The following is an 18433-nucleotide window of genomic DNA, read 5'->3' on the forward strand; positions in this document are numbered from 1 at the left end:
AGTCTCCATTTTTTGTGTTGGTGCTGTAATTTCTGGCTCTCCCCAGGACAGAATTTCAGCCCTTTCTTTTGAAAACCAAACCCTTGAGAGGGGAGGAGCTGGGAAAGCCCTTTGCCAGAGGGTCCCCCCATGCTGTGTGTTTCCAGGTGCCCCAAATCCAGTGTTGGTGTTGCCCTCCCACAGCCATGGAGCCCTGGGGAAGGGATTCCTGCCTGACCTAGTGGCATCCCTGTCCAGAGAATCACGGAATGGTTTGGGTGGGAAGAGACCCTAAAGTCCACCTCATTCCACCCCCTGCCATGGCAGCAACATCAGGTGCTCCAGGGAGCTCCAAACGCTGTCCAGCCTGGCCTTGGACACTTCCAGGGATCCAGGGGCAGCCACAGCTGCTCTGGGCACCTCTGCCAGAGCCTCCCCACCATGGCAGAGGTTGGCACTGGATGGTCTTTAAGGTCATGTCCAACCCAAACCATTCCATGACCGCAGCCTCTGGGTCTCCAGCCGAGCTGTGCCGGGTTGGTCCCCGCTGCTGTGGCTCCGTGCTCACACAGGTGAGCTCCAGTCAGCTCCTTGGCTCCAGAGCTTGTTGGAAGCCTTGGGATGGGGAGCTCTGGAGGAGCATGGACGAGCTCTCTGTCCATTACTGATCCACTCCGAGGTTTCAAAGGTCCCCAAATGTCCCTGGTCCGCATCTGCAGGAGCTTTGGGCACAGGAGCTGCACTGAACCCTTGGGATCAGGATAACCTGGTTCCGAGGGAGAGTCGCTACAACAGCGCAGAACAAAGCAGGAAAAGGTGGTGGGGGCAGAGGAGGTTGGAGAGTTGATCGTTATGGTCCTTTCAGTTGGTTTGTTTGGTTTGGGTTTTTCTAAGTTATATTTTTTTAAAGCATTTGCAGAGAAAACGTTATTCCAGGGACTTGAACCTGACAGATGTGGGGTATGTGGATGAGGGCAAAACCTGACTGAGAATATTCCCTCGGATCAAGGTTTTCACACGAAGCAGGTGCCGGGAGCTGCATTTCACAGCGCTAGGACCGTGAGGGACCCGCGTCGGTGCCATCGGACACGCGTCCTGCCCCGGGAGCAAACGCCTGTTGTGGGGATCGCGGAGAGGGAATCGCTCTGCAGGAAAATAAACGTTGGGGAAGCATCGCCCGGGCCGGAGGAGGACGGGGGCTCGGCCCCATCCCAGCCCGCAGGATCCCGCAGGATCATCGCCCCCCTCCCGGGCGCTGCGGTGATGTCATGGCACAGGGAAGGAGCCGCTGGCTCCCGGGCTCTTGAGCAAGTGGCCCTGGCTCGTTTCCTTCCCCCCGCCGGTGCCCCAGAGCTGGGGGCGGCGGGGGGGAAGATAAAATCGGTGTGATTGCCCTTCCAGCGGCTCCCTCGGCCGCTTTAAGCCCCGATTTTACACCGCCCCACCTGCACTGGAGACGTCCGTGTCCTCTCCCCCCGCTCCCCTGAACTCTCTGTTCCCTGCTAAAGGCTGGTTTTCCCCCGTGGAGCGGCAGGGGTTTGGCCAGGCTGGGGCTAAGCCTGGTGGGACCTTTCCAGCCCCTCGGCGCTGCCGCCTTAGCCCCGCTCCGCTCCCACCGCACCTGCCCTGGCAGCGCTGGGACAGCCCCGTCCCCGTCCCCTCGGGTTTTGTGTAAATGCCCGATTCCCCCATTCCTGCGGGCAGCTGCCCAGGCCCATCCCGGCTCCTGCCTCGCCAGCTACAGCTTTCATCACCTCCCATTCCGATCCCCACTTCTGGCTGCACCTCGGCCGCAGCCCCTCCCCTGCTTCACCCCCCCACAGCCCTCTCTGCCCCCCAAAAAAGCTCCAGCGCTCGGAGCTGCTCCCTCCTCCTCCCTCTCTCAGGTGCAGCAGGAGGGAGGTTGAGCCATCGCCTTTCCCAGCTCCCTCGTCAGCCATTTCAGAGGCCAAGTGCTGACTACCAAAACTTTTTCTTGAGCTGTTCCAAAAGTTTAAGGGTTTCCCTCTCACTTGTAGCTTGAAGTAGATTTTTTTGGGGGCAGTTTTTGCCCAGATTTCAGTTATTGACCTGGATTCCTGCAGAGCTGCGGGGAAACAGAGTCAAGTTTAAGTGAGCCTTAGGCAAACAGACAGACTTGAGGCTACTCCTACCTCAGTGAGGTGCCCTCTGTGTCCATCACACACCATTTTACCCCCCTTCCAGGTAATTTTAACTATTTCAGCTCATGAAGCTGAAATAAAATTGAAAACAAATGGGGGAAAATAATAACAAAAAGGGTTAAGCAGGGAATTACAACTAAGTTTAATCAAACAACAGTTATAACATGACGAAAATAATCCAGGATGTATTCCCTGGTGGAATGCCATTCTGATTATTTTCGAGAAATCACACCAAAACTATTACAGTTACAAGTAATTAAATTTATTAGACCTCTGTATTTTTTTTATAGTCAGTTTTGGCCAATTTACAGCTTTTCTGGGTATTTTTCTTTTTTTTTTTTTTTTTTTGGTTTAGACACAAAAAAAAAATAAAACCATAAACCAGATATCACCAATACATCAACCCCCCCCTCGCCCCGTTACAGCCACCTAAAAAAGGGGGAGCCCTCGGCCCACCCAGCTGCAGTTTAGCCCATAAAAAGGGTCCGCGGCGACTCTGTACAAGGACCGAATGTGCCACCCAGCACTGTAAAAACCCCCCGCGCCCCCTGCCCAGTGTCACTCCCCCGGCTTGCAGGGGCCCTTTTCCTGCCGGGGCAGCTCCTGCTCCCGCAGCAGCCGCAGGTTCTCGGCTCGCAGCCTGTCCACCTCCCGCTCCAGCGCCTGCACCCGCGCCGGGTCCGCCGCCTCCCCCGCGGCTTTTTTGCTCTCCATCCTCAGCCGGTTGTTCTCCTCCTCCATGCGCGACAGGCACTTCTCCAGCTCCAGGTACTCCTTCACCAGCTCCTGCTTGCTCATGTTCTGCAGGCTCTCCACATGGTACCGCTCGTACGTCTCCGAGAAGTCCCTCTGCAGAAACTCGCTGCCGTCCCCCCCCATCCCGTCGCTGCCCCCGTCCTCGTCCGCCGCGTCGTCCAGGAAATCCTCCTCGCTCGTGTCGTCCGACTTGGCGGCCGCTCGCCGCGGGTACAGCCCGGTTTTCAGGTCGGGCTCCTCCTGGTCATGGTCCTCCATGAGGAACTGCGTGGTGTTGTAGGGAGCCACCGGCTGCCCCTTGGCGAACATCTCCGCTCGCAGCCGGGAGGCGCGGAGGCTCTGCCGCTCGTCGAACTGCTGCTTCTCCTCCCAGCTCAGCTTCGAGTACGGCTTCCAGCGCCGCTTCTTCTTCGACGGCCGCCGACGGTGCTTCTTCTTCACCGGCCACTCCTCGGTGCGTCCCACGGCCCGGTACCGAGGGCCCAGGCCGGGACGCCCCGCTCCACCCGCCGGCGGCCGCCCCTCGGCGCCGCCCGCCGCCGCCTCCGCCCCGGGGGGCGGCAGCCGCCCGGCATCGCCGTCCTCCGTCGGCGCCTCTCCGCGCTCGGGCTGCGGCTCGGGCTCGGACTGCGGCTCCGGCCGCGCCTCGGGCTCGGAGCGAAGCTCCGGTTCGCACTGGGGCTCCGGCCCCGGTTCAGCGGGCGCCGCGTCGGCCATAGCTCCGCGCTCGGCTACGCTCGCTGACGGGCGCTACCGGCGCCGCATGGGGCTGGCCGCGCTCAGGCCGCCCGGGACATGGCCCGTGGGAGGTTTAACGCCGCCGGGCCCGCCTCCCCGCGCGCCCTGCACGCGCCGCCGCTCCCGCCGCAATCCCACCCCACGGCCCAGCCCGCGCCCGCCGCCGCCCGCTCCCGACTGCCTCTCCTCGGCCGCGGCCGCCCGCTTTATAGCCGCGCGCGCCCCGCCCCGCCCCGCGCAGGCGCCCTGTGCGCCCCGCCCCGCCGCGCGTCGGGACCCGCCCCCGCCGCGCGCCCCGCGCCGCCGCCACGGCCCCGAGCGCGCGGGCGGTGCCGCCTCGCGGCCAATCGGCGGGCGCGGGGGGCGGGGCGGCCCGCCGGGGCACGCCCCTGGCCGTTGCAGGGACTGGCCGCCATTGGCCGGGATGGACGTCACTCGTGCGGGGCTCCACCAATCGCGAGGGGACGAGGGCGGGACCGGGCCGTACCACGCGGCGGGGGAGTCCCCGTGCGCGGAGCCGCGCGCGCCCCGCGACCTTCAGGCCCGCGCCGAGGGCAGCGCGCGCGCCCCCCCCACGGCGGGGCCGTGGCACGGCCCGAAAAGAGTCCCCGCGCGGCGGAGGCTCCGCCGGCGGTGCCGCGGCCCCGGGACCGGGAGGGTTGTACAGGGCCGGGCCGGGCCGGGCTGTGGGAGGGCCGGGAGCGGCTCCGGGGGTGCGCGGGCCCGGGGGGAAGGGAGCGAGCGGAAGGATCCCGGCGCTGTGTGGAGTGCGGCGGTGCTGCAGTTGGCGGAGGGAGATGTAAACAAACCGAAGCCGAAAGAAGTCCTTTCTTAAAGGCGCCGCGTCCCTTTTTGCCGGGGCGGTGCGGAGCGGCGCTCCCGACGCCTGGGGGGCGCGGGGGGAGGGGCAAGGGGAAGGAGGGGGATGGGGAGGGCCCGGGCCCTGTGCTGGTCCCGGTCCCTGTGCTGGTCCCGGTCCCGTTCCTGGTCCTGCCACCCGCAGCCACGGTGGCGATGTCCCCTCGGGCCCCACGTTCGGGGGCGGGGGCCCCGCGGCCCTGGGGCGGCTGGAGGGGTTTGGGGGCCCCGCTGAGGGACACACGGCTGGGGGAGCCATGGACGGCCCTGGGGCGCTGCTGGGGCTCCGTGGCCGAGGGGGAGCAGCACAGGAGGGCCCCTGGGGGAGCCGCGGGAGCCTCACGGCCGGGCGGGGCACGGCCCGCGGCTCCGTGTCACCGCTGTGTCACCAGCGGGGCGAACCCGCCCTGCCAGCCCCACACCGGGCACCCCCGGCATGGCGCCGCTGGGCCCCGGCCCAGGGAGGTCCCGGGGGTCCCCAGCCGCCCCTGCCCCCCGCGGGCTGCCTGGGGCTTCCCCCCGCCGCCTCCGGAACAGGGTGGCGGTGCCGCTGGCACAGGCCCGGCGGTGGCACGGCGGCCACCCTCAGGCTGGGCACGGGACCCGGCCGGGGGAACGCGCTGGGGCCCGGAGCCAGGCCGCCCGCGCGGGGGACACGGCGGCCACGGCCCCGTCTGGCGCCGGGAGGTGACCCGGCGGGGACAGGGGTGACCGCCGGGCACAGGGGCCGGGCCGGAGCAGGTGGCAGGGCCGGAGCGTTTGGCCGCGGTCCCCTCCCCTGGCAGGGCACAGGCAGCGGGGCTGGACCGAAAAGGCAACTTTAATTGCGGCAGGCTCGGTGATGTGCCAGCCCCGGGGCCCGGGCCCGTGGCTGTCCGTGCCACCCGCGGGGCCGCGGCTGCTCCTGCTCCTGCTCCGTCGGTGCGTGGCAGCGGCGGGGCGGCCCCCGCCGTCCGGTGCTGGCCCTGAGTGTCGGTGCCGGTGCCCGGGGTGCCCCGGCCCGCAGAGCCCGTGGCTGCTGAGGCGATTCCCGCGTGGCTCCGTGGCGCTTCCCTGGCTCGTGCGAAGCGGGATGGGCAAGAGGGGTGGCGGTGGCGGCGGGGACGTGGTGGTCACCTCTTCCTGCCCTGCCAGTGGCGCAGCAGCCACTGGGTGACGAAGGGCCAGGTGGCCAGGAAGAGCAGCGTGCGTGGGGACACGGTCAGGCGCCACGGGGACATCGCCTGGCGAGGGGACAGAGAGAGGCGGTGGGGGGAAGGGGACAAAGGTGGCACCGATGTCAACAAACACCCCCTGAGCCCTCTGCTGAAAGGAACCACCGCCGCTGCTCGGTGTCCTGGTCACATCCCTCCTCCTCTGGAGATCGTGCATCACACCGCCGTCCCTGGGGCCGTGTCCCCATGGATGTCACCTGCTCCCCTGCTGGGGGTCCCTTCCCTGACCTCCCCCAGCTGTGTCCCCACGTCCCCGTGGGCTGTCGGGTGGGCAGGGGGACAGCAGCACTTCCTTCACCCCCGACTCACCTGTGGAGCAAGTGCCGGGCCGGGGTCTGTCCCAGCTGCCTCCCCCTGCAAGACAGGAGAGGGTTTGGGGTGCAGGCGGGGCTGGCACCCCCCTTCCAGCCCCTGTGCCCCTGTGAGAGGCAGGGAATGCCCTGGAGAGTCCGTGCAGGGCTCCTGGGAGGGATCAGATGGTGCAGCTGGGCCAGGACCCCAGGGGCAGCGGGAATGAGGGGGGGCAATGGGAATGGGGGAGCAGCGGGAACGAGGGGGGCAGCGGGAGTGAGGGGAAAACAGGGATGAGGGGAAAATGGGAATGAGGGAGGCAACGGCAGCGAGGGGCAGCAGCTCCCAGCTCCACCGTGGGCCGGACCAGGGCACCACAGCCGCGGCCCCGCCAGGATGTGTCCCCACCAACCACCGCGGGGTCCCCACACGTGGGCCAGCCGTGTCGCAGGGCTCGCAGCTGAGCCCTGCTGTGCCGGCCGGGCCGCTGCGGTGCCCCAGCGCTGTCCCCGGCCCGTACCTGGGCAGCGCCGAGCGTCTCCAGCCGGCTCAGCCGCTCCCGCACCCGCCGCAGCTCCTCCTGCAGCGCCCGCACCGTGCTGGCCACGTGCGCCTCCAGCTCCGCCGCCAGCTCGGGGGTGCTCCCGGGGTGCCCCCCGGCCAGCCGGACATCTGCGGGCACAGCGACGGGCACGCGGGTGGCAGGGCGGGCTGAGCACCGCCCGACGAGCCCCGGGGCTGGCACTGCCCACCCCGTGCTGGCACTCACCGGTCTGCACCTGCCGTGGGCTGCCCACCCCACAGCCGATGCCGGCCCGGCCCGGCAGCCCCAGCAGCACCCAGCTTGTCCCCAGGGCCATGCACCACTGTGACACTCCAGTGCCGTGGTGGTGGCAGTGGGTGGCCAGCCCACCAACAGGGTGGGTGCTGTGATGTGTACGGGTCACCTTGCGACACCTGGTGAAGGTGCCACCGCCGGACAGGACACCCAGGGCCAGGGCAGCTCCTCCCTGGCCGCCCCCAATCCCAGCAAAGGCCCCAAACCAGCCTGGCAGACACCTGGATAATCGAGGCAGTGAGCAGGACACACTGCCAGCCCTGGGGACAGCCCGGCTCGGCCTGGGGACAAGTTCACTGCCAAGGTCAAGCAGCCCGGAAGGGAACAGTAACAGGGGAAAGGGTGAGACACGTGGGCTGAGCCCAGGTGAGGCAATGGCACCAGTCCCACGGGTGAGGGTGGCAATGCCACCCCAGGGCAGCCCAGCATGTCTGGGGAGAGCACAGAGGGTGGCAGGGGGCTCCTTCCTGCAGTGGCACAGCTCAAGGCCTGGTGGTCCCCAGACACCAGCAGCAGTGCCGGGTGACATCGGGTGAGTGGCACTGCTGTCCCCAAGGCCTCCAGGGCTCAGCTTCACCCCCTGCCCCGCTGGGCAGAGCTCACCCTTGGCACCACCCACATCCGAAGGCACGGCTGATGTAGTTGGACCAGGGGCAGGAGCTGGGCAGGGGAGCCAGGGACCTGCACTGCCTGCCTGGCTGCTGAAGGGCCAGCAGAGCATCCTCCAAATTCAGGCACTTTGGTACCACTGCAGCAAACGGGCAAAGGAAGGGCTGTGTGCTGGAGGACTAAAGCTGCTGAACTGCTTGGGGACCAAGGGATGCAGAGACAGGACACTTGTGGCTTCCTTCAGCTACTGCTGGCCCAACCACAGGTGCTGGAGCCAAACTCAGTCCCCTGGGGGGAGAGGCAGCCCCCACCCCACCCCCCAGCCCAGCCCATGGGAGGTGGGCAGCAGCAGGAAGGGGCGCAGGGACAAGCTCTGCACCCACCTCTCTCGGAGCCCAGGGCTGGGAGGTCTGTGCTGCTGCTCCCCTCGGCTCTTCTGCCTTCGCCCCGCTCGCCCTGCCCAGCACTGTGGGGCTCTGGGGGCTCAGCCCCAGCCTGGACCCCCTCTGGGGTGAGCCCCTGCACCTGCCCAGCCTATGAGATGGGAGAGAAGGGCCCTGAGACCCCCACTCCCCTCCCCAGGGCAGGGAGGGGCATGCCAGGGCAGCAGTGGGGTCCTTCTCTTGTGGTGGCATTTTTGGCGGTGGAGGGTGCGTGGGACTGCGTGAAGGTGAATCCCAGTGGTGACACCAGCCAGCATCTGGCTTGGGAGGTGACACCTGAGGGGAGTGAGGTGCCCAGACTTGAGGCGGCAAAAGACAGAGGGCTTCCTTCAGACCCACCAGGCCTCACCATGGCACCTCAAGTGCCAAATGTGGCCCGCGGCAGCAGGGAGAAGTGGCAGGGGAACAATCCAGGTGGTGGCACCCACGTGGAGCTGCTGGTCTTGCCCAGCCCCACCAGCCCCCAGTGCCCCAGCAGAGCCTCAGCACAGGAATGGGGGGGCTGGGGAGGCTCCTCAGCACCCCCTCAGTGACAGGGACCAGGCTCCAGGAGTGGCACAAAGCACAGGCAGGTGCAGCAGGGTGTCCCTGGAGGTTTTATGAGGCTCCCAGGCTGGTGGTGCTGTGCAGCACAGGCAGGGCAGGGGTGGCAAAGCCTCCAGCGCTTCCTCCGTTACCTTCTCAGGCTCCATCTGCTCCAGGGTGTCACAGAACGTGTCCCCCTCCGAGTCACTCGTCACCTGGCTCCCCTCGAGCGCCTCGGGGGCAGGAGCCAGCCCAGCCCCTGGAAGGGAAGCACAAGGGCTGGGGCAGGGGTGCCCGGCTGTGTCTGGGGGCACAGGTGGAACAAGAGATGTGCCTGCCCAGGGTGGGGTGGGAGAGAGAAACTGAGGCACTGTGGGGGCAGAAGCAGCTCTGTTAACGCGGCCATGAGTCCAAAGACTGAATTCCCCCTTCTGCTGCCCAGGGTGTCCCACTGGCACAACACCCACGGCTCCTGGGGCAGCAGTGGCACAGGCAGGGACACTGCCCAGCTCCCTGGGCACGCGAGGCTGGCACGGCTGGCACACTGGCACTCGCTCCGTGACCATATTTGCTCCTGGGGGAAGGCTGGAGCAGCAGCGGGAGGAGGAACGTCCCTGCAGCACCCTGCCCACCCCGGGGCACAGCCAGGGGCCCCTCGAGGGAGCACAGGGAGGGAGGGGGTGACTGCACGAGGGGCTGGGAGAGAAAAGCCAGGGCTGAGGCGTCACCAGGGCTTGGCACTGTGAATCCCAGTGCCAAGGAAGCAGCAAACGTGGCTTGAGGCACGGGAGAACATCCCCTCATGGATCACGGACCTTCCAGGGTGGTATTTTCCCAGTCCTTGGGGCAACAGCCTCCCCTTGTCCCCACAGCTTAGCAGAGTCTGGCTCCTTTGCACAGGCAGGAGCGAGGCAGAGCCAACCCCACATGTCCAGGGTTACCCCAGTGAGAGCTGGACCCTGGGCAGTGCCCGCAGCACCAGCAGGGCTGGGGCAGAGGTGCCTGAAGCCAACAGTTCCCTGGGTGGATGGAGCCCCAGCCCCAGTGCCTGCTCCACGGGGTCTCTGCCAGGTGCTGGCCACACCAGGGACACCAACCTGGCACGTGCTGCCCGTGCTGCTGCTCGCCAGGCACGGTGTCTCTGGGGCTCTCCGGGGCCGGGCTGCTCGCTGGGACGTCCTGGCTGGGGCCATCCCGCTGCCCGCGGCTCTCTGCAGGGAGGGAAAGGCAGAGCAGGGTCATTCTGTGGGCTCAGTCCTGCTGTCCTCGCTGTGCTGGCTCCCTGCGGCTGGGCTGGCCTGCCAGCACAGCTGGGGGACATCAAATGTCAGGGAGCAGCCAGGGAGCAGCAGCCTCTGCAGGTGCCAGCAGCTGGCAGGGAAGGAGAGGAGCCAGGTTTGTTTGCTGACAGCCCAGGAACCGCTGTGAACTCCCCTGGCTTCACCCTGTGCAGACCACCTTGCTCACCCAGGGGTGGCTGCGGTGTCCCTGTCCCTGCCCCTGGGGCAGCAGGCAGAGGGATCAGCGCTGGTGAGTGACAGTGACAGCGCTGTCCCCTGGCACTGCCCACGGCCCACGGCCCACCCACGGGAACAGAGCCCAGCGCCAGAGGCATTGGCTGGAAGAGCCTTGTGTGGGCAGCAGCACCCTGAGCCCCTGGGCCAGCAGCACCCCGAGGAGCTGGGCCAGCAGCACCCCGAGCAGTTTGGCCAGCAGCACCCTGAGCCCCTGGGCCAGCAGCACCCTGAGCACCTGGGCCAGCAGCACCCTGAGCCCCTGGGCCAGCAGCACCCCGAGGAGCTGGGCCAGCAGCACCCTGAGCCCCTGGGCCAGCAGTACCCTGAGCACCTGGGCCAGCAGCACCCTGAGCACCTGGGCCAGCAGCACCCCGAGGAGCTGGGCCAGCAGCACCCTGAGCCCCTGGGCCAGCAGCACCCCGAGGAGCTGGGCCAGCAGCACCCTGAGCCCCTGGGCCAGCAGCACCCTGAGCCCCTGGGCCAGCAGCACCCCGAGCACCTGGGCCAGCAGCACCCCGAGCACCTGGACCAGCAGCACCCTGAGGAGCTGGGCCAGCAGCACCCCGAGCAGTTTGGCCAGCAGCACCCTGAGCACCTGGGCCAGCAGCACCCTGAGCACCTGGACCAGCAGCACCCTGAGGAGCTGGGCCAGCAGCACCCTGAGCACCTGGGCCAGCAGCACCCCAAGAGGGCCTGACAAGGCCCAGCCCTCCCCAGCGCCCCGTGGAGCCCACGGGGTTAATCCCAGGCAGATTTCCAGCAGCCCCCAGGACTTTGCTCCCTGCTCCTGGGCAGGCAGGTGTGTGGCAACGCTGCCCTGCTGCTCCTTCCCTCACCTCTCTGCTGTCCCCAGCCTGTCCCCATCACAGGGCACCCACTGAGGGGGGCAAGGCAGCTGCACCCCACACAGGGGTAGTGCCGGGGCTGCCCTGCTCTGGGATCCTCCCAAATCCTCCTCAAATTCCCCAAATCCTGCTCCCCATTCCCAAATCCTCCTCAGGGTGTGCTGTGACCCACAGAGTGTGGCTGCTGTCACCTCACACAGCACCTGGACAGACCTGGCTCCAGCCACCACATTCACAAGACTCTGGTGAAAGCCCCACTCACTGGAGACCTGTGGGGACCTGGATCCACCCATGATTTGGGTTCCAAGTGCCACTTTATAATGTGTTGTCTTTGTAAATAAACAAAACCAAAGCTGCCCAGACCCCCCAGCTCTGTGCCCAAAAGCTGCGGGAGGCACCTGCCAGGCTCCACACTCTGAAATCCCCTTTCTGCTCCAGTTAGGAGCAACCAAAGCTGTGATTGCAGTGTCTGAAGGCGGGTTTGGGAGCCTCTAACACAAATGACTCAACACCTTGAGGAGCTCAGTGCTTTGCACCTCCATTCCAGCCACCTCGGGCTCCTTGTTCCACCAGGTTTAGATTTAAGTGACAATGTCACCTGTATGTGACGCTCCCAAATGGATAATGACCAGCTTAGACACAGCTTTTAAATTTCACAGAAAAACTAAGTCTGGGATTCAGCATCAAAAATCTGGGATTTTAAAGGGATTCAGCATCAAAATGGAGAACAAAGCACCAGGGTATCACGGGAAGGAGCGGCTGCCCTCGGGCCAAGCCAACTGGTTTTGGCATCCCAAAAAATCCCGTTTGGTTTTGGTTGGAAGCAGGGGGTGACAGGCACAGGACAGATGTCGGGGAGTGAGTCTGTGTGCCAGGGCTCTCCCAAACCACGGCCAGGTCGCACACCCGGCTGTGAATGCGCCCTGGAAGCCCCTGTGCTGCGGAGCCCGGCCGGGACCGTCCCCAGCAGTCAGACACAGCCCGGCCAGCCCTGCAGCACGGGCACGGAAAGGGCTCGGAAGGCTTCTCCTCCAGCACAAACCGGTTCACATAATCCCATTTCTCAAGCCCAGTTTGTCCACGTCCCTGCCATGCAGGAGCTGGCCGGCCGGTCCAGATGTGCACGGCAGCTGGACCGGAGCCCTGCCCGGAGTGGGCCAGCGCCAAGGGCCAGCACAGGAGCTGATCCCTGCCCCACTGCACACGGCCAAGGGCCACCTGGAGACCAGAGCTCAAATGCTCGCTCCAAGTTTAGTGGAGAGAAAGCCCAGAATGTGTCACACGCAGGGACACCACTGTCACACGCAGGGACACCACTGTCACACACCGGTGTCACACGCAGGGACACCACTGTCACACACAGGGACACCACTGTCACACGCAGGGACACCACTGTCACACGCAGGGACACCGGTGTCACACGCAGGGACACCACTGTCACACACAGGGACACTGGTGTCACACGCAGGGACACCACTGTCACACACAGGGACACCACTGTCACACGCAGGGACACCGGTGTCACACACAGGGACACCGGTGTCACACGCAGGGACACCACTGTCACACACCGGTGTCACACGCAGGGACAGCACTGTCACACGCAGGGACACCGGTGTCACACACAGGGACACCGGTGTCACACACAGGGACATCACTGTCACACGCAGGGACACCACTGTCACACACAGGGACACCGGTGTCACACGCAGGGACACCACTGTCACACACAGGGACACCACTGTCACACACAGGGACACCGGTGTCACACACAGGGACACCACTGTCACACACAGGGACACCGGTGTCACACGCAGGGACACCACTGTCACACACAGGGACACCACTGTCACTCGCAGGGACACTGGTGTCACACGCAGGGACACCACTGTCACACACAGGGACACCGGTGTCACACGCAGGGACACCACTGTCACACACAGGGACACCACTGTCACACGCAGGGACACCACTGTCACACACAGGGACACCACTGTCACTCGCAGGGACACTGGTGTCACACACAGGGACACCGGTGTCACCCGCAGGGACACCACTGTCACATGCAGGGACACCGGTGTCACACGCAGGGACACCACTGTCACACACAGGGACACCGGTGTCACACGCAGGGACACCACTGTCACCCGCAGGGACACCACTGTCACCCGCAGGGACACCGGTGTCACACACAGGGACACTGGTGTCACACACAGGGACACCGGTGTCACACACAGGGACATCACTGTCACACACAGGGACACCGGTGTCACACACAGGGACACTGGTGTCACACACAGGGACACCGGTGTCACACACAGGGACACCACTGTCACACACAGGGACACCGGTGTCACACGCAGGGACACCACTGTCACACACAGAGACACCGGTGTCACACGCAGGGACACCACTGTCACCCGCAGGGACACCACTGTCACCCGCAGGGACACCGGTGTCACACACAGGGACACCACTGTCACATGCAGGGACACCGGTGTCACACGCAGGCACACCGGTGTCACACACAGGGACACCGGTGTCACACGCAGGGACACCGGTGTCACACGCAGGGACACCGGTGTCACACGCAGGCACACTGGTGTCACACACAGGGACACCGGTGTCTCACGCAGGGACACCACTGTCACACGCAGGGACACTGGTGTCACACGCAGGGACACCACTGTCACACACCGGTGTCACACACAGGGACACCTCTGTCACACACAGGGACACCACTGTCACACACCAGTGTCACCCGCAGGGACACCACTGTCACACACCGGTGTCACACACAGGGACTCCAGTGTCACACGCAGGGACACCACTGTCACACACCGCTGTCACACGCAGGGACAGCACTGTCACACGCAGGGACAGCACTGTCACACACCGGTGTCACCCGCAGGGACACGGGTCTGCTCTGAGAGCCCCGGCGGCAGCAGTGCCCCGGCAGGGTCGCTGGGATGTGCTGCGGCCTCCCCGTGCCCCCTCGGCGGACGAAGCGGAGCCGGTGCCGGTGCCGGTGCCGGGCACGGCGGGAGCGCCGTGCCAGGGGCGCAGCAGCGAGGGCAGGGGAGCGCCGGGCACAGCGGCCCCACTCACCCCCTTTGCTCCTGAAGAAGGACTCGGGGGGCCGGGGCATGTCGTGGATCACCTCGTAGAGCGGCTCGAAGTAGCGGAACATCTCCTCCGTGCTCTCGTCCATGGGCACGGTGTCAATGACCTGCGGAGGGCCGCGGCTGCACACGGGCACCGCGCCGCGCCCGGCCCGGCCCCGCCGCCCGCCCCGTTACCTTCTGGGCCACCTTCTTCATCTCCGCCACGTACGCGGCCATCGCCTCCTCCTTGGACATCGTGCCCAGGCTGTGCCAGGCGTCCCTGCGGGGCCGGCGGCCGTCAGCGCGGCCGGGCGAACCGGACCCGAGCGCGAACCGGAGCGGGACCGGGACCCCCCGCTCTTACCACTTGTAGCGGCCGATGGGGTCCCAGAAGCCGGGCCGCGGGCCCTGGCAGCACCCCGCCGTCGCCTGCTTGTAGTAGCTGTAGAAGCGCAGCATCTCCTCGTAGGAGGGCCGGTACGCACCTGCGGAACACGGTCAGCGGGGCCGCCGACGCCGCGGCTGCCCGGCCCCGGTCCCGGGCCCTACTCACCGCTCCGCGGCAGCCCCTGGATCACCTGCACGGCGGCGCGGAACTGCGCCCCGCAGCCCGGCTCCTCCATGGCGGGACCGGCCCCGCACCGGCCCCGGCCCGGGTCCCTCTCCGTGCGGGGACCGCGCGGGGCCAATCAGCGCCCGCCTTTCATCGGCCCCTCCGCGCCGCGCCCAATCAGCGCCCGTCTTCCATCGGCCCCTCCGCGCCGCGCCCAATCAGCGCGCGGCCCCCGGAACGGGTCCCTCCCGCCCCTGCGCTCCCGGCGCCGAGCGCGGCGCGCGCGCCCCCTGCTGGCCCGACTGTGCAGCGCTCGGCGCGCGGGCCGGAACGCCGCCTGGCGGAGACGGGAGGGACTGCAGCGCTGGGGACACGGCGGGACAGAGACAGGGACACAGGGACAGAGGGACAGGGACAGAGGGACAGAGGGACAGAGGGACAGGGACAGAGGGACAGAGGGACAGAGGGACAGAGGGGACAGAGGGACAGAGGGACAGAGGGACAGAGGGACAGGGGGACAGAGGGACAGAAGGACAGGGGGACAGAGGGACAGAAGGGACAGAGGGACAGAGGGACAGAGGGACAGGGACAGGGACACAGGGACAGAGGGACAGAGGGACAAGGACAGAGGGACAGGCACAGGGACAGTGAGATTGTGGCTAAGGAAAGTGCCCCAGCACCGCGGAGCTGCGGGGCTGCACCCCAGGCTAGAGCCCAGAGCACTGGGACGCAGCCCTGGGACAGCTCTGGGACAGTGCAGGGACAGTGCAGGGACAGTGCTGGGACAGTGCTGGGACAGTGCAGGGACAGCGCTGGGACAGTGCAGGGACAGTGCAGGGACAGCTCTGGGACAGTGCAGGGACAGCGCTGGGACAGTGCAGGGACAGTGCTGGGACAGTGCAGGGACAGCGCTGGGACAGTGCAGGGACAGTGCTGGGACAGTGCAGGGACAGTGCTGGGACAGTGCTGGGACAGTGCTAGGACAGCTCTGGGACACTTCTCTGGGACGCAGCCCTGGGACGCAGCCCTGGGACAGTTCTCTGATGCTCCAGGGCCTGCAGTGCCACTGCGGTCCCAGGACCGGGACCCTGTGCTGTCCCAGTGCCGTGGGGCAGTGGCAGAGCTCTGTGACGCTGCACCGGGCACAGGGACAGTGCTTAGGGTGCCACCTGGGCTGTGCAGCAGGACAAGGCAGGCAGGAAGGGCCGGAGCACAGGGAAGCTCTGGGACACTGGCACAGGTGCCCAGAGCAGCTGGGGTGCCCCTGGATCCCTGGCAGTGCCCAAGGCCAGGCTGGCCAGGGCTGGGAGCAGCCTGGGACAGTGGGAGGTGTCCCTGCCATGGCAGGGGTGGCACTGGGTGGATTTAAGGTCCTTTCCAACCCAATCCATTCTGGGATTCTGTAATAATCATCCGGGATTCTGGGGCCATGCATGGGGACACTGGGGCCGTGCACTGTGACACCAGTGACACCAGGACAATGCAATGGGGACAGGGACAATGGAGCCACGTACCAAAGGTGCCGGGGGAAGGGACCAGGAGACTGGGACACTGCACTGGGAGGGCTGGATACTGCACTGGGCATCTGGGACACAGCACTGGGACAGTGCCACCGGGCCACCGGGCAGGAGCAGGGTCCCATTGCATGGGAGGGGACAGTTGGGTCAGGCAGAGCAATTGTCAATTATTATCCAATTTTATCCACTGTTCTTTTATTCACTGTATACTTTTAACCGCTGTTAATTATTGTCCAACAATTAATTAAGGTAGTAAGGAAAGGGCAGAATTTGGGGTCTCCGAGACCCCGAGGTGAAGCCCCTCTGCTCCAGGGGCTTCCTTTGAAGGCAGGGAGCTGCGGGGACATGGGGACATGTGTGACCTGGCAGAACAAGGTGCCCTGGGGAGGTGGGAGGTTCTGGGGTGCCGTGGGAGGTTCTGGGGTGCCGTGGGAGGTTCTGGGGTTCTGTGGGAGGTTCTGGGGTGCCGTGGGAGGTTCTGGGGTGCCGTGGGAGGTTCTGGGGTGCCGTGGGGACCATCTGGATCCAGGCTGGCCCAGGGCTGGATGCTGGGATTGGGATGCAGAGCAGCTCTCAGCATCCCTGTGCTGGCTTCATCCTTGCCTCACACTCTGTTTTTCCTACCTTAACCCCACCTCCAAATCCCAAATCCAAGTGGGTCAACACCCCCCCAGCCCTTCTAAATCACATCCACATCGCTTGGGGAAGCATTCCCTTTGCCAGTTGAAGACAAATAAATAAAACTAAATCAATAATAATAATAAAAAAAAATTAAATAAAAGCAGGAAAACCTTTTAAACCTTTTAAACCTCCGGCCATTTCCGAGCTCTGACTCAGGATTCCTGCTCGGAGCAGCGACAGGGCCTCGCTGGCTCCTCGCTGGCAGCGCCGGCCGCGAATCCCGGGCGCTGATTCACGGCACACGTGCTGTGCTATAAGCAGCCGGGAATGCGAGCTGCAGCTTTCCACGGGATCCCTTCCAACCCGCTGCCGGGCGGGAGAAAATAGAAACGCCGCGGGACGGGAGGAACCGCGCAGGGATTTGTTGTGCTGCGGGTTTTGCAGCCAGAGGTGCTTATCCTGCTCATCCCAGCGGGTCGAGGCATCTGCTGCTGGATTCCTGGGAACGCAGCTTCAGTGGGAGGAAGAGAACCTGGAGCAGAGCCCGGTTATGTCAGTTGCAAGCGCATTTTTGGGGTGACTCTGGTGTCCCCCTGTCCCCAGAGTATTCAGGGAGAGCTTTATCCCCCCAAACACAGCCCAGGGACTGCACAGATGTCTCTCCAGCTGTCCAGATGTTGCAGGAGTTGCCCAAGTCTTGAGCCACAGCACTAAAATGCTGTCCCAGGCTGCTCAGGTGCTGCCCAGATGTCTCCCTGCATGTACAGGTGTTGCTCTGGGACACTGGGACATTGAGATTGTCCCAGGAGTCCCCATTGCTTGCTCTGGGTGCCCAGATGTTGCTCAGGACACACAGACATCACCCACGATGCCCAGATGTCACTCACCATGGGTTCCCCAATGTTCCCTCAGTATATTCCAACATCCCCAGGGTGCCCAGATGTCGCCATGGGTGCCCCAATGTTCCCTCAGTATATTCCAACATCCCCAGGGTGCCCAGATGTCGCCATGGGTGCTCCAATGTTCCCTCAGTATATTCCAACATCCCCAGGGTGCCCAGATGTCGCCATGGGTGCCCCAATGTTCCCTCAGTATATTCCAGCATCCCCAGGGTGCCCAGATGTCGCCATGGGTGCCCCAATGTTCCCTCAGTATATTCCAACATCCCCAGGGTGCCCAGATGCTGCCCTAAGTGCCCAGATGTCACCCCAGGATACTCAGGTATCACTCATGGTGCCCAGATGTTGCCCCAGTCTGCCCTGCTCTCACCCCTGGATGCCCAAGTGTCCCACCCAGGGGCTGGCAGCTCCCCTGTGGCCCTGGCACTGGGGAAAGTCATCTCCTCTTCCTGTCTGTAGCTCCTGGTCCCCACAGCCCAGCCAGGCCTGGGATGGGCTCCCTGCTCCCCTGGACACTCTGGATTTTTGGAAGAAGCCTGCAGTTACCCACCCTTCCTGCCCCAGCACCCTCAGTGGTGGCGGGGGGAAAACGGCAGCCAGGGACAGAGCAAGAGGGATCGGCCTCAGGCTGGGCCAGGGCAGGCTCAGGGCGGACACCAGGAGGAATTTCCCCATGGAAAGGGGCGTCAGGCCTTGGAAGAACCTGCCCAGGGATGAGGTGGAGGCCCCGTCCCTGGAGGTGCCCAAGAACAGCTGGATGTGGCACTCAGGGCTCTGGGCACAGCCTGGTGGTCCTGGGGGTCTTTTCCACCCTAAACCCTCCGGGGTCTGTGTGTGCGTGGCTGCACACTCACACTCACACTCACACTCACCCTCACACTCAGTCACACACACACACACACACACTCACACACAATCACACTCACATTCTCATTCTCACTCTCACACACTCACACTCTCACTC

The 18433-nt window shown here is 65.1% G+C and overlaps 2 protein-coding genes across 2 annotated transcripts; both read right to left on the bottom strand.

Moving 5' to 3' along the window:
• Positions 1 to 2381: 2381 nt before the first annotated feature.
• On the bottom strand, positions 2382 to 3614 carry HEXIM1 (HEXIM P-TEFb complex subunit 1). Its single transcript, XM_068212180.1, has one exon. It carries the CDS (start codon positions 3612 to 3614, stop codon positions 2700 to 2702), a length of 915 nt encoding a protein of 304 aa, XP_068068281.1. The 3' UTR covers positions 2382 to 2699.
• A 1630-nt stretch (positions 3615 to 5244) lies between these two features.
• Positions 5245 to 14552, bottom strand: ACBD4 (acyl-CoA binding domain containing 4). Its single transcript, XM_068212184.1, has 10 exons — positions 14433 to 14552; positions 14244 to 14364; positions 14075 to 14159; positions 13884 to 14004; positions 9511 to 9624; positions 8566 to 8672; positions 7829 to 7979; positions 6519 to 6670; positions 6017 to 6061; positions 5245 to 5716 (listed from the first exon to the last, which is right to left on the bottom strand). The coding sequence occupies exons 1-10, from the start codon at positions 14500 to 14502 to the stop codon at positions 5606 to 5608; spliced, it is 1077 nt and encodes a 358-aa protein (XP_068068285.1). The 5' UTR covers positions 14503 to 14552; the 3' UTR covers positions 5245 to 5605.
• Positions 14553 to 18433: the final 3881 nt, after the last annotated feature.

This window comes from Anomalospiza imberbis, chromosome 22 (assembly GCF_031753505.1).
Source record: "Anomalospiza imberbis isolate Cuckoo-Finch-1a 21T00152 chromosome 22, ASM3175350v1, whole genome shotgun sequence".
In the NCBI taxonomy this organism is placed as follows: Eukaryota; Metazoa; Chordata; class Aves; order Passeriformes; family Viduidae; genus Anomalospiza; species Anomalospiza imberbis.